General features: G+C 39.2%; 1 protein-coding gene across 3 annotated transcripts in view; it reads right to left on the bottom strand.

Annotated features, from left to right (window-relative positions):
- OCRL (OCRL inositol polyphosphate-5-phosphatase) overlaps positions 1-15,940 on the bottom strand; it is a 51,984-nt gene that overhangs the window by 22,934 nt on the left and 13,110 nt on the right. For all 3 annotated transcript variants that reach the window (XM_045995618.1, XM_045995620.1, XM_045995619.1), the window contains exons 5-14: positions 10,456-10,566; positions 9,941-10,030; positions 9,166-9,286; positions 8,915-9,076; positions 7,573-7,674; positions 6,084-6,198; positions 4,705-4,821; positions 4,413-4,600; positions 2,291-2,402; positions 806-915 (exon numbers count right to left, since the gene is read on the bottom strand). In XM_045995618.1, coding sequence (XP_045851574.1) covers positions 806-915; positions 2,291-2,402; positions 4,413-4,600; positions 4,705-4,821; positions 6,084-6,198; positions 7,573-7,674; positions 8,915-9,076; positions 9,166-9,286; positions 9,941-10,030; positions 10,456-10,566 — 1,228 coding nt within the window. The remainder of the gene's footprint in view (positions 1-805; positions 916-2,290; positions 2,403-4,412; positions 4,601-4,704; positions 4,822-6,083; positions 6,199-7,572; positions 7,675-8,914; positions 9,077-9,165; positions 9,287-9,940; positions 10,031-10,455; positions 10,567-15,940) is intronic.

The raw sequence follows: 15,940 nt of genomic DNA, 5'->3' as shown, positions 1-15,940 counted from the left end.
GGTGAGTGGGAGAAACAAGGTGAAGTGCGTAAGCTCTGCCAGTGTCACTTTTCACTTGCTGACCAGCTCCCTTAGGGCACAAGGATATAGACTCCTCTCCACCACACCCTAGTGCTCTGAGTCTACAGAAGCTGAACATGCCCAGGGAGTTTGTCTTTCAAGCTTCTGGGCTCAGCCAGGTAGGAAACCATAGGAAACAAAGAGATAGCAGGTAGAAGACAGTTACCAGGAACATACTGACAGGGGTGCTTTACTGGGGGGAATTAGGAAATCAAAGCTCCCCTCTCCCACCAGACAGTGGTTCTTAGCTTTCTCTGGCAGTTACAGAGGTTGGGCCCAGGCATCAGTATTTTTTAAAGTCCTCCCAAGAGATTCTAATGGATAGTCAGGGCTGAGAACCACTGTGCTGGAAGAACCTATCATGGTTCACTTTCTGGTGTTCTGAGCTAAGGAGCTGAGAAACAACTTGGGAAAAAAAAACATTCAGAACAGGATAATTGGTAAGGAAATAAGGGTGGAATCAGGAAGGTAAAAATCTGAGTCTGTTTAGATGACAGAAATAAGGCACTGCAGGCAGCCCATAAAACTTGAACAGCTCTGACACAGAAGAAGTAATACTTTCTTAAGATAAGCTCACCTTTAAGTTCACATGAATTAAAAACTCTTCTGTAATAGCACTGAGCCATTAAGTTTTTATGTCTGCTTCTGGCGTAACAGAAAAAATTCCTAGCCCTTCACCAACGTAGTCAGACAGAAATAAAAGCAGGCCTGAACCCACTCCAGGAGGAGGTTCTTTTTACTTTACCTGGAATCCCATCGATCTGTTTTAGAGTCATACTTATAAGTGGGGATAAACTTGATTTCACCTTCAGTGAAGTCAGCAAAAGCTTTTTTCTGTGTGCGCTGAATATTTAGCTAGAGATGGAAAGAAGCATCGCATAAGCAGGGTAACACCATCTTAATACAAGTGATAATCAGGTTGATCATCCATTTCTAACTAGTTCCACAGCCTTTCCAACTATCAGATACATAAATGAAATATCTGTACCTTGTGAATTAAAATCTTGCCATTCCCATAGCATCTAAACTCACCCACAGATAGGATGCTCATTATGAACACATTGCTAATTTTTTATTCCTAACAGTCATCGGGTAGAATGGAAAAATGAAATATGAATAATCTAAAGTTCTCCCAAACTAGACAGGAACCATCTAGCAAAATTTTAATTTAAAAACACACATACACACAAATGAATGGATAACTCCAAAAGCCAAATTCAGTGAATTTGGACACATACACACAAATGAATGGATAACTCCAAAAGCCAAATTCAGTGAATCATTACGGATCATTCTGAAAGTTATCCTACTCAAATACTTTACCAGAATTACATAAGATTCAGAATTTATTCCAACTGTACACCCTTTGGAAGCATGACAGAGGAAGAAATGTAAAGATATCCGCCAGCCAACCTCAATATGAAGAAAGATATAGCCAAAAAAGGCTCACTATAAAAAAAAAACATTCAACTACAAAACTCCTAAATTTTTACTATGTCTGAAGGTCAAAAAGGCTTACATTAAAATCAAATCAAAACATTTTCTTCCTCCATAAGAAGCATTCAATTTTAGCAACCAGTATCCAGAAGCTGAAGTAAAAATTCAAGCCATGTGCCAGGTTCCAAGGCAAATTTACAGAAAACTAGATTCCTGAATATCCAGTTTTATATAAATGTTACTGAATCAATGCTTTTCCTACAGGTTTTAACATCGATAAGCTAGATAGCCCCAACTTCTCAATCAGTTCCCATTAGACCACAGTCTCTGTTATTTATCCCAAACTTCTCTTCTGTTCTTCCCAATCTCCTCATAGGGCCTCCCTCTTTTACCTCCACACTGCTGCTAAGCCTGCCAAGTAATCACACAGCAACTTTCCCTGTTCCATCTGCCAAACCACATCAACATAGCTGAAAGCCCACTTCCTCCAGGAAGTACTCTCCAATTAACCCCACCCATTCTCCAACTTATTTATATAAATCACTGAAATCTCTTCTTGATAAAGACAATGAACAAATGCTGTATTTACTTTTTTATCTCTCCTGTTCCTATCCAAGCACTTCATAAAAGCACTACAAACCTTGTGTGTATTACTAGTCATATGTTTTCTCAGGACAATGAGACCTTTCCATCTATTCCTAGAGTAAGACACACCTGCCACACACATATCTCATAAACCTAACAATATTGTCTGCCATTTAGGAAAGTACCTGTAACATGAAAACTTACTCACCTGGTCAAATTTCAAGAGTCTCTGAAGGTCATTCTTGTTAATAAGACTCTTCACTTCATTGGCATCAGGCATACAAAGTCTATAGTTCAAATCTCCCAACCAGATGACAACACTGAAGATCAAGAAATACATAAATAGGAGTAGCAATAATTAGCATAAAAATAGAAAATGGGGAGAAAAAACCTAGGTAGATTATTGATAAGGATTCATTTATCACTACCTGAGACAAAGGGTTTAAGCTACAACTTATCCTTCGGAGAGAAGTACTACCAACACCTGAGAAGGCCCAGGGATTACTAAATAGGTGGGAAGAGAAGCATTCCATACGTGAAGAACAAAGATAGGGAAATACAGTGTATGTGTGGGATTCAGAAGCCAAGGAGTTAACTGCCTAAAAGAAGCATGTAGTTTATTTGCTGGACTAGTGCCAAAATTTTGTCTGGCTGCCTGCCAGGTCTCCAGGGGAAAAGAATCTGAACATTTTCTGCCTCTCTGAGCCCTGACATTCTGCAGGCTCTCCAATAAGGTCTGCATGGTCTGAATGACAGCTCTCCCAGTCAGGACCCTAACAAAAGTAGCTCCACAGCTCTCCACTACAGCCAATCTGCCTATCCCTGCCCTAGATCCACAGTCTAAGTTGCAGACAGGAGGAAGACTGGCTTGCCACAGGATTCTCAGGCTCCCAATCACGGCAACAGGCCCCTACATGTGCTGAGAGCTCCCATGGGGAGACCCTGAAATTACTACACTAAAAGGGAGTCTCCTTGTGAGCTATCCCAAGTCCTGAATGGGGTCTCTTTGGCAATCTTAAATGCAACACGAAATTTCTGGAATTCTGAGGAAACAAATTTAAGGAATTTCAGGGCAACTGTTTATTAATGTCAAGGCCTTGACTTTTTACTACCATGATACAGAATTGTATATGATCCTAATTGTTAAGATAATATGGGAACAGGCTAATATCACTACCCTTCCCTATTCTTTCCTCAATTACCCCACTCTGTTGATGCTAATATCCTAAATTATCTTTTGTTTTCCTACTAATTCCCATCTCAAACCACTCTCAGAATTTCAATTACCATTATTAATTTCTTGCCAATTATTCATTTCTTACCACCCAATCCATCCCTCAACTGATTTCTGCTTCTATCCTTAAGTCCTATTCTCTATGAACCTTTCTCCCATATTATCATATTGATCCACTGTTGTCTAAATCTCCATTGCCCTTATTCTTAACGATTCACAGCCACTAATAAGAATATACATATCCATATATATATATAAACAGTATATACAAAATATACACATTAATATGGGTAATGTAGTACACAGACACACACACACATACACAGTGGCTTGGAAAGAGACCCACAATAATAGGACGATATAGTCCTATACAATAAGTGTGCATGTGTTTGTATGCATATAGAGAAAGGTCTAGAATAGCACTATTCACAGGAAATAAAATGCATGTCAGAGACGTAATTTTAAATTTTTTAGTAGCTGCATTTAAAAAGTAAAAGAAACAAGTAAAAATAACTTTAACAATAAATTTTTTTAAGTCAATATATCCAGATTATCATTTCAACATGTAATCAATATTGAAAAACCGAGGTATTTTACATTTTTCCCACTAAGTCTCTGAAATCCATGTACAGTTTATGTATACAACACATCTCAATTTGGTCTAACTACTTTCAATTGTCCAATAGCCCCTTATGGCTGGCTGTCACAATGGACAGCATAGTTCCAGGATATGCAGCGAAATGTTAATATCAGTTTCCTCTGAGAGACTGGCTGGGAGAGCAGAGTGACTTCTACTTTTAATTTTCTTTTATTATATTTACAATGAACATTTCTATTTTATAATAAAAAAACAATAAAAACTGACTCCAGCTGACAGACACCTCCAGCATTACTCTTATATGGCCACTAACAGAACTAATCTTACCTCTGATAGCAAATCTGATTTCTCTGCCTCAATGAATCTGCTATTCCTCAAAAACCTTGTCTTCTTTGTGACCCCAATCCCTAAATGGTAATCCTTTACTCTTCAGTTTCCTATCCATTTAATCTCTTTTCAGCCCCACTATTCAAAGGCAAAGGAGATTAAACCACTCACTCATGTTTCATGATGTTCAGCTGTGGAAGGGTCTGATTTGGGACCACAAAACTCATACGTGCACAGATGTCCTTATAATCTTGATTTCTTCTCTCAAAGTCCTCCACGTGGGCAGCCAGATGGGAGTTGACAATGCAAAAGGTAGTGTTGTGAAATACAAATCTCACAGCTACCCCACCTTTGTTTCCCTGTTAGCAAGAGTAATTATTCACAGTTAGTACAAAGACACAACTAGCAGTTAAATGTCAAATGAACATAAATAATAATCAAGCTCATTTCCAAAGTAACTTGCCATTTTCCCCATGATTCCAGTTCCAACTGTTTCTGTAGCAACATCACGGATATATCGCCACTGGTCCTTTCTGGCAAATATGAGGAGCATCATCCCAACAAGGCGGACTAGTTGAACCTATGAGTTCCAGGGAGTTAGAAAAGGTTCATGTTAATACCACTCTTTGCCACACATCTTGCCCAACAACTGATTTTCCACCAGGAAGATATTAATGATGCTCAAATATGAATCCAAATCCTCTAATTTCCCAGTGGACCCCATAAAAAGGAAACAAAATTTCTCTGGGTAAGCTCTTATCTGACTCTGACCAGCAGGAGTTAAAAGTCTTTTGGGGACCTCAAGTACACTCAACTCTAGGATTCATTATTTTAAATACTTATAAACCTACCAGGAGTAGATAGCATTAAAAAAAATCAAATAAAAAACCCCTATCCCAGCTTGTTCCTTTTGCTTCTCATTCTTAGTCTCTGATTTCCAATTTCTTAAGAAATTAAAATTTATAAAAGAGCAATTTTTAAATTTTTTTTAAGATTTTATTTATTTATTTGACAGACAGAGATCACAAGTAGGCAGAGAGGCAGGCAGAGAGAGAGAAAGAGGAAGCAGGCTCCCCGCTGAGCAGAGAGCCCAATGCGGGGCTCGATCCCAGGACCCTGGGATCATGACCTGAGCCTAAGGCAGAGGCTTTAACCCACTGAGCCACCCAGGCACCCAAGAGCAATCTTTTTTATTCTGATTATTTTTAGTCTGAGAACTAGAGCTAGAAATATGTCTGAAATATGTGTTAAATCAGTGACCTATATGAGAGGAGTAACACCTTCAGGATTTTTACTATCTATATCAACTGTCAGAAGAAGTAAATGAAAAATATTCAGATAACTGCTTTTAAAGGGCTTGTATGGTAGCCATATAATTAAAATAACTCTTCTGGTAGCCTCTACCACATGCTTTCTAAAGACCAACAAATTGGCCCACCCTGCTAAAGTCAACTCATTTAAATTCTACAACACTTCTTGCTGATTCCACAGCATACCCTATGCACCCACATGCTTCAAACTACTTTTCTATAAAGCATCCAGTTCTGACCATGTCAGTGAACAATTCTGATCTTAAACACTTACTGTTACAAGTAATTATTTTAAGGTAATTATCATTCTGAGAATAAAATTCTTATTTTCTCTTAAAACTACCTAAACAATGAAAACATAGGATCAGAAAGCTCAGGAAATTTTTTTTCTAGAAAAATAGGTGTAAAGAATTAGTCTGCCCCAGGGAAAGTCAATTAAACCATTCTTTTGGAACAAGTTACACATAACAGAATAACTTATAGGGAGTTCTATTTAGTTGTATTTTAAAAAACAAAATGAAATGCAGCTTACTTTTTTATACTTGGCTTTGGAATGCAAACCTCTCTCCACAGCCATGGACCACTCTTGTTCTTTCACAGATTCAAAGTAGAAAAAGGCTTCTGTGCTCAAGTCCAGCTCTTGGAATCTGAAAAAAAACAAGAAGACATGAGATCTATGCATCTCCCATAATTATCTCTGTCTACCTCCTTTCCCATTTTCTGAGACATTAGGTGAAAAGGGAATAGGGAAAGAGACAAATTTTTATAGAACTGCTCTATTGACCCAGGTGATCAGCAAGGACAAGCAGCTTTCTTTATCAAAAGATCTTCTATAAGTATATGCACCGGCTATGCAAAATAAATCTTAAAGAGGGGGTGGGGGCACCTGGGTGGCTCAGTTGGTTGAGCAGCTGACTTCTGATTTCAGCTCAGTTCATGATCTCAGGGTCCTGGGATCCCTGCTCAGTGGCTAGGCTGCTCAAAGATTCTCCCTCTCCCTGCTCCTCTCCCTGCCCCTCCCCGGGCTTATGCACTCTCTCTCCCATAATAAATCTTTTTTTTTTTTAAAGTATATGCGGGGGGGTCATGGGGTGAAGGGAGGAAAAAATGAAACAAGAGGGGACCAGGGAGAGAGACAAACCATAAGAAACTCTTAATCTCAGGAAACAAACTGAGAGTGGTGCCTGGGTGGCTCAGTAGGTTAAGCTTCTGCCTTCAGCTCAGGTCATGATCTCAGGGTCCTGGGATTGAACCCTGCATTGGCAGCCGGCTCTCTCCTCAGCAGCGAGCCTCCCTCCCCACCCCTTCTCTGCTGGCCCCTCTGCCTACTTGTCATCTCTGCCTGTCAAATAAATAAATAAAATCTTTTTTAAAAAAAGGAAACAAACTGAGGGTTGCTGGTGGGGGGTGGGGGGAATAGGGTGGCTGAGTTATGGACATCGGGGAGGGTATGTGCTATGGTGAATGTTGTGAATTGTGTAAGACTGATGATTCACAGACCTGTACCCTTGAAACAAATACTACATTATATGTTAATAAAAAATTAAAAAATAAATTTAAAAAATATGCATAAGAATGTTGCCAAAGATCAATGTCAAAAAAACTAATCTTTACTTTTGTAAATCTGACATTGTCTTCCACAGAAAAATTAAAATAGTATTGTCTCCAAAAAATATATGCAAAGACTATGCAAAACATAAACAAAAAACAAAAAACCTCCACAAGGGACAAGAGTGGAGCTTTGTTTATATATTCTAGGAACAGTCACTGTTGGACTTGACCTCAAGTCTGTTTCTATTAAGAATGCAGTTTTCTTTGCATTTTGAGAGGACTAGGTGTTTCCTTTCACCATTTCAGGTATCATTCCTTTCTTATCTCATACATTTGATCCACAAGTTAATTCTCACATATAGTCTAAGGTGAGTTTTTAACAAATAGTTAAAAAGCAAAAGGAGGACAAAATGTCACGGAAACTAATACCAAATATAGAGCCAAAAGGAAATTCCAGATGTGTTCTTTACCCAATGCAGTAGATATCAGGAGGATTTGAATCACAGTTCAGCCAAGGTTCCAACTCACTATCTGGAGACTGGCCATTCACATTCCACGTTCCAACAAAAAATCTAATACAGAACACCAAAAAATTATTTGAAAATTAAGTATGAACCATTGAAGTTCTCTCATCATTTTCATACAAGAGTATGTTCACAATAAACCAACATAATTTCTCAAAATGTTCTGCTATACATATAAAAAATGCTCTCACATGTAGAACACAAAGGCAGTGGGCTTAATTCTCTGAAGTTTACATTAGGTGAACCCACAGAAAGGAACGAAGTCTCTATTTAAAAAATGCAAAGTTAATTGCTCTACCACATTTCCTTTTAATTAAACTCCACCCAAACTTATACTTGGAGAGCTTGTGGATGGGAAAAAGGTATCTTCATGCTGTAAATACATCTAATGTGGATAACTGTTCCATAAGGAGCTGTAACTGAATCCAAAAACTCACTTCCCGAAGGTTTACAAGGACATCTGTGTAGGAAATTCTGTGGAGGCAGATACAGTATTAAGGGGGATAGCAGAATATAACTGTCTTAACTGTTTACATACAAAAATAAGCATCATGGGGAACATGAGGAACTACAGGGGATACGGTTATAATTGAATTAGGACAAATGAGGCACACTGGGATAGCAGATGGGACCAGAATCTTGGACTATTAAGGGTACGTGTTGTTCACAAACAACAAAGAGAAGTGTTGCTGCTTTGCACACCAGAATATACGCCATGCCACACCACACACATTAGGTCCAGAAAAGATACCAATAACTAAAAATGAAATGAAAAATATGATACAGAGGAAAGAATCCAAGACAGAACTCTCAATCAAGAGCACTGGATGAAATTTTCTGTACTTAACTTACAAAAGTAAGTAAGTTAAGCTAGTGGTAAGAGCAGACATTGTCTTCTAATATTGGTGAGAAAAAATTCAGCAGGACAGAAAGATAAATACACTTGCTTAGGGAATGTGCTAGGGGATAATTCTCTAGTATATGTGAGCTTGATTTGGTTCTGAGTGGCTAGAACCATTAGTAGACATAGTATCATCAGTAGTTGGGAAATGGTAGCATTTGTGTTATTTTGTAAATGTATGTTATTGACAAATACAGAGACAGGGGTTTGAGCCAGGTGACCATTCCTTTTATTATGCTTTGATTATTAATTAAAATAATTAAAAATTTTATTATTAAATTAAAATTAAAATAATTTTAATAATAAAATTTATTAAATTAAAATAATACCTTAAATAACAAATAGCCATTTGTATGCCATACCTCAGTAAGTAGAAGAGAGACTAACCTAAAATTCTGAATGTTGACATATTCTTTCTCTCGCTTTGCCAGGATATGTTTGATGAGGCCCTCCCGCTGCCCAGCCTGGGTATTTGGTACAAAAAGCTTCCGCATAGTGTTGGTCACTTTGGGCTGTTCCTTGTTAGAAGCTTCTTTGTCACGTGGAAGCCTAGCAAATAACGAGAATTTCAAAAGTGAAACTGCCTATAATAAAAAAAAGTCTCCTAAATAGGAAACATGTTTTGACACAGGACTTACATTCTATTCACTGAAGGGGGTGGTGGTGGGGGTTCCCGATGAATCCCTGTAGGATGATTTTGTGAATTAATTTTCTTGTCCAAATTCATAGATGAAAAATTATCCTCAAATCCAAGAAGCCCTAGTACACACAATCCAGAGTCAAAGGGGGAAAAAATAATGATAACATCCAATTTATCCAGGATAGACAGAGCTTTTCTTTGATCAGTGGTATTAATTTGATCACTATTTGCTCAATGGCATTACCAAATAGAGAGGTACCATAGGGATACCCTGAAAGACTTGACATACTAACTAGAACAATAACAAGTTACCTTAATTTGGAATCTGAATATTAATAGCTAACACTAAAGACTTAGCATAATGCCTGTTTGATATAAGGGATTATATCATTATCTCCTTTAATTATCATAAAGACCCATGAAGCCAGTACTATTAAAAATCTTTCCATGTTACAGAAAAAGAAATGGAAGCTCAGCATTGTTGATTAAGTTGACCAAAGTTATACATAACCAGCAAGTCACAAAATTGGGGTTTAAACCCAAGCAGTTTGGCCCTGGAGCCTGCAATTTTTACCACACTGCTAAGCAGGCTCCCGAGGAGCTAACATGCCATAGAAAGGATCAAGAATGAACATCAGTTAATGGGCATGGACTCAGTAAAACCACTCCATAGCAGAAAGTGTCTGGGATTGACACTGTCTTATCTGTCCAGATGAAATCTATTTACTCTGCAGTGTTCATAGCAACCAGGCAAAAGAGAATCTTTTCAGTACCTGAAAAAACAGAAGGTTTGTCCTTAGTGTCTAACTTCTGGTACCAGCTAGACGAGTCCTTTTGCTCTGGAACAAGAAGTTGTGACTGAGCTAGAGAGATAAAAGTCATGGTCAGAAACAGGGGAGCCCTTCAATGAATGGGATTTATCATAATCAAAAGTCATTTAATCAGCACTCCTCAAATGCAGGACCCAGCATCACTCTTAAACGTAAAGGAAGAGACAAAGAGAGTGAGGGTAGCTCTGGGATCATCTGGGAGCAGAAGGAGGATGATAGTCTTCAGTAAGCTGTCCATGCTGTGACACTGAAGATTCTGGAAAAGGGCTCAGTGTCTTTATAGCTGAATAGACTTGTTCCCTAACCTAACCCTTGGTTCGTTCCTGAAAGTAGAAAAATCAGCACTGAAGACTGAAGGGGTGAGGTACTTTGCTAATGGCTGCTTGCCTCTGCATCAGCATGTCAGAATTTCACTGCCATTCAAAGAGCAGAAAGAAAACTTCTGAGTCTTGACTTACCTTCCTGAGCAGCAAGGACCTCCGAGAGGAACTTCAGACAGTGTTCCTCATCAGGGATTTCAAAGCGCCGCTCTCTGGTCCGATCTCCCTGAATCCGAATTTTGCAGCCACCTAAAAAGAAGTGAAATCCACACACATATAACTATGGAATACATGCTTTCTTGGGGTCATACTCTCAACTTATTAGTTGAGCAGAAGAAAGTCCAGATCACAAAAATTCTAAGACCTCTAATGTAGGAAATATGCCTATAGCATCAGGGGATTGCATGGGTGGGTGGGTGGGGGAACAGTACAGGGAGGAAATCTAAAGGGCTGATGAATTGTGTCAATAAGCAGCCCAATTATAGTGATATGATTCATACTAAAAACAGTTCTCCTATGTTCTGATATAGCTCCCCAATGTCAGTGCAGGGACCAAATTCTAATAAAAGATCAATTCCCTAACCACCCTCCTCCCATCTCCCAGTTGGAAATTCCTACCATTTCAAATCCAGATTATATAGTAAGAGTATCTGAAGCATAAAGGGAATAAAGAAAACAAGATGGTTTGCTCCTGGGTATAGACTGTACTTAGGCAATTGAATTTACAAACTAATTTAAAAAGAATAGTGGGATTTGTTTGAATTATTCTTAAAAGAAGCACCTATACCTCATTACTTCAAGTAAAAAGTGCATGTTCTGAATAAATGTACGAAAGCAATATAATGACCTATGACCAGGAGTGGTCTGGTTCAAGCATAGCCAATTGGAAAACAGTATAATTAGCAGCAAAGTGATCTAGGACATTATTTTCTTATGTATATAACATACTGTCTCCCTTTTTCTGATGCCCTAGTTATCATATGTATCAATCGTCTGGCTATGCTAATCCAGGAAACCTGTGTGCTCGTTTATATTCTTATTTTAACTGATTTAGTACATATATTGCTTTCTCATGCCCCTGGAAATCATAAGTTCCTCGAGAGCAAGAATTGGGGCTGCACATACAGGTAATCCAACACAACACTTATGATGATCTCCTAGGGTTGTCTGGGACTGAAGGGCTTCTCAGGACTCAGGACGTTCAAAGCTAAGACTGGGAAAGTCCCAGGCAAACCAGGATGATTGGTTACTTTACTGGTGACAACACTATCAGACTTCCCGGAGAAAAGGTATTTAATAGACAACTGTTGAACTAGACTCCCTCACACTTGTAAATGAAAGAGATGAGAAAATGAAATGAAAATCCTAGTTTCTTATGTTGGAAATCCACTTCTGAATCTCTCTTGCCTTTGCATTTCTTTATGTTTCTATCTTCATAGATTTAGTGATTAGAAGAAAAGAGATAAAAAAGAAAAATGTGAGAAAGAAGGCACCCAAGTGAACCACAGATAAGAACATTAGTGAGGGTGTTACCATAAGGAGAAGAAAAAACAAAGGGCATTAATAAAGGCTGTCAATTATCACAGCCTTGAAGATAGAGGGAAAAACCTCCTTTGGGGCACAAACAGTCCTCCCTTTCTTGGAGACTTTATATAAAAAATAGAAGAAAATTAAAAGATAAGTTTCTATCTGATATAAACTTAAACAAGAATACATAATCTCTCTCCCACAGTCCTTGAAAGATATATTTTAGCAAATATAAAAAATACTCTGACTCACTTAACAGAAAATTCCAGAAATTGCTTACAAAATAACACTGGATACTCTCTCACCATGTTGCATAGGAAAGAAGATAAATTACCCCATGACCCAACCTTCTACTATTTTTCCTTCCAAAACCCCCTAGCCTCTCTGTAATCAACAAACGTCTCTGAACACTCCCTGTTCTCTCAGTAATTCTCTCAATAATCTCTCGATCGCTCAGCAATTCTCAACTATGGCTGCGTTAGAATTACCAGAGACATTTTTAGAAAATGGACATTTGGGTCCCACCCCAGCCTGATGAAGCAGAATCTCAAGAGGGTGAGGCTCAGGCACTGGTAGTTTTTATAATACTCCCCAAGTGATTCTAACAAGTATCTAAATTGAAAATCAAAGAGTCACCTGTGAAGTGGCTGGTCCCTGGATGCTGTTTATGGTCTCTCACACCCTATAGAATTTAAGACTGCTGTCCTTATTTGCCCTAATGCCATCTCCAAACCATTTCCTCTTCTCCCTCAGGACAAATCCTTTTTCCTTTTAGGTTCACCCATTGGGTTATACCAACTTCTTCCCTTCTCTCCTCCCTCTATGAGATCATGTGCCATCCTCCCTACAACTTCTGAATCTACGATTCAATACCCAACTCCTAAGACTTTCTCTCCACTCAAACTCTTGCCTTAAATTTGGGTTCCTTACAAATTAGTGTAGAAAACACAGTCAACATCTTCAACTTCCTCATCCAATGACCTTGGCCCACCATCTCAGCCACCTGCTCCTTCAGTCCCTACTGGGATTTCCCTCAGATATACTCTGAACCTTTTAATCATAGAAACTATCACCACATAAATCTTTAATTGAAATATCCCATTCTGACCTGTTACTTCCAGCTAACTTGCTCATATGGGAACCTCCAGCCGACTGATCCCCTCTCTACTTTCTTAGTATCCATTCCCTAACTCCTACTTTCACTTTCTATTTTGTCAAACAGATGTCATCATTAAACTCTGTTGCAAAAGTCCAGAACTGCCTTATCACCTTGTTCTTTCACAGCACCTACTGCCTGACCATCCTGTTCCTCCTACCTGGTTAACTTTCAACCCTCAGAAATCCAACTAACTATCTTACTCCAGAGGGAGTAAACACACACACACACACACCCCATTATAAAATGACTGCTAACCTCAACTGGGCTCTCTATGATAGGAAGTCATCTAAATTTCCACAGTCAACTAGTCTCCCACTACTATCTGGGACAACCATTTCACACCTCCTCATTTATCCTTAATTTTTGGATCCCCTCTTCTCAATCCCTCTCATTCCAAGTGGATTGCTTCACCTCATGCTTCAGAGAAAATGGAAGCCATCACATGGAAACCCACCTGTATTTGTACTCAAATTCTCCTTTCCATTCTAAGGAAGAGGAATCCTCCTATCAAAGGCCACCTTCTCTTTGAATTATAATCCCTGCAATTCTCTCAGGAACCTTACACTCACGATCATTTCCCAGAAAACTCCCCTCAATATCTTTAACCTCCCTCTTTCACAGGCCCCTTCCCATTAGCATTAAATTGTATTCCAAATCCTATTTTATTATTTTTTTCATTTCATTTTATTTTATTTCTCTTCAGTGTTCCAGAATTCATTGTTCATGCACTACACTATTTTAAAAACAAAAAACCTTCCTAGACCCCGTATTTCCCTCCAACTCTAGTCTATCTCTACACTCCCCTCCACAGCAGAGTTTTTTTTTTTAAGATTTTATTTATTTGTCAGAGAGAGAGAGAGAAAGAACAAGCAGGGGGAGCAGCGGGCGCAGAAAGTCTCCCTGCTGAGCAAGGAGCCTGATGTGGGACTCAATCCCAGGACCCCAGGATCATAACCTGAGCCAAAGACAGATGCTTAAATGACAGATGCTTAAACGACTGAGCCATCCAGGCATCCCTCACAGCAAAGCCTTTAGAAAAAAAAAAAAACCACAGTCACTACTTACTCACATCCTATTTCTCTCATCAATCCATTCCAATATGACTTTTGCTCCCACAACCCTTTTAAAATATCTTTGTTAAGGTCACCAATAACCTCCAAATTGCTAAATCCAATAGATCCTCTTCAGTCATCTTATTAGACCTATCAGCAGAAATCAATAGTTAACCAGTCCCTGATTAATCTTTTCTGAAGGCTTCTATGATACTATACTCATTTAGTTTGCCTCTCTCTGATCACTAATTTTTTAGCACCCTTTGAGCTATTTCCTCCTCCATCCAACCTTTTAAAAGCAGGGTTCCTTAGAGTTCAATCTAAAACCTTCCTCCTCATTTTCTATCAGCATTGTCCAATACGGTAACCAATAATCACATGTGGCAAATGAGTACTTGAAATGTTACTAGTGTGACTGAAGAAATGAACTTCTCATTTTATTTCTAATTAATGTAAACAGGCACATGTAACTAGTAATACCATATCTGATACACAGCTCTATGTCCAGTCACATCATCTCTCATGGTTTCAAATACCATCAATGTGCTAGTGGCCCAAACCTTTCTTCTGAGCTTCGGATGTATACATTCAATTGTATACTGTCAATTTATCACCTACATCAAATGTCTCAAAGAAATCTCAAACTAAACATAACTAAAACTGAATTCACAACCCCCTCAAAGGAAAACTTAATCCTTCCACAACGTTCTTATTTTTGCAATGGTACCATCATCCACATTCATGCCAGTAACCTAAGATTCATCCTTGACACTTCTCTTCAACTCACTCCCTATGCCCAAACCAATCTCTTTTGATTTAATCTCCAAAAACATTTATCAAATCTGTCCACTTCTCTCCATTTATACTGCCACCATGCTCATATTCTAGATCTTAAAATCCTTTTTAAAAAAAAGTTTTTTTAGGGGCGCCTGGATGGCTCAGTGGATTAAGCCGCTGCCTTCGGCTCAGGTCATGATCTCAGGGTCCTGGGATCGAGTCCCGCATCGGGCTCTCTGCTCCGCAGGGAGCCTGCTTCCTCCTCTCTCTCTGCCTGCCTCTCTGCCTACTTGTGATCTCTCTGTCAGATAAATAAATAAAATCTTTTTTTTTTTAAAGATTAGTTTTTTAAAGGTTTTATTTATTTATTTGACAGAGAGAGAACACAAGCAGGAGGAGCAGCAGGCAGAGGGAAAGGGAGAAGCAGGCTTCCTACTGAGCAAGGGGCCCAATGTGTGGCTCCATCCCAGGACCCAGGATCATGACCTGGGCTGAAGGCAGATGCTTAACCGACCGAGCCACCCAGGGACCCCAAGACTCATTTATTTTAGAGGGAGTGTGTACATAAGCCGGGAGCAGGGGGAGGAGGGGCAGAGGGAGAGGGAGAGAATCTCCAGTAGACTCCCCGCCGAGCACAAAGCCCACTCAGCCAGATCCCATGACACTGAGAGCACAAACTGAGCCAAAATCAAGGGTCTGACGCCCAACTGACTGAGCCACCCAGATGCTCCTCTAGCTTAAACTCCTGAAACAGCCTCCTAACTGGGTTCCATGCAAATGATGACACCCTGGCATAAAATCTTTCATATTCTTCCCATTTTTTAAATGTAAAAATCCAGATTCCTTAACATGGCTTACAAGATCTTACCGGATCTGGCCTTAGCCCACCCTAACTTGATGCCTAAGCCTTGTTCCAACCACCCTGGCCTTATTTCACTTCAAAGAATGTGTCAAGCTACCTCCCCAATTTGGGAGCCTTTACACATGTAAAGGCATTTACACCATTTACACTGGCATACTTTTCTCTCCCCTATTTTTACCCCTCTCTTACTTAGCCCCTCTGGTCTCAATTTAAATGTCACTTAAAGAGGCCTTCCCTGGGCGCCTG

Source organism: Meles meles, chromosome X (genome assembly GCF_922984935.1).
Source record: "Meles meles chromosome X, mMelMel3.1 paternal haplotype, whole genome shotgun sequence".
In the NCBI taxonomy this organism is placed as follows: Eukaryota; Metazoa; Chordata; class Mammalia; order Carnivora; family Mustelidae; genus Meles; species Meles meles.
The sequence above is the reverse complement of the archived record's forward strand: the minus strand, read 5'-3'. Positions and strand labels throughout refer to the sequence as shown.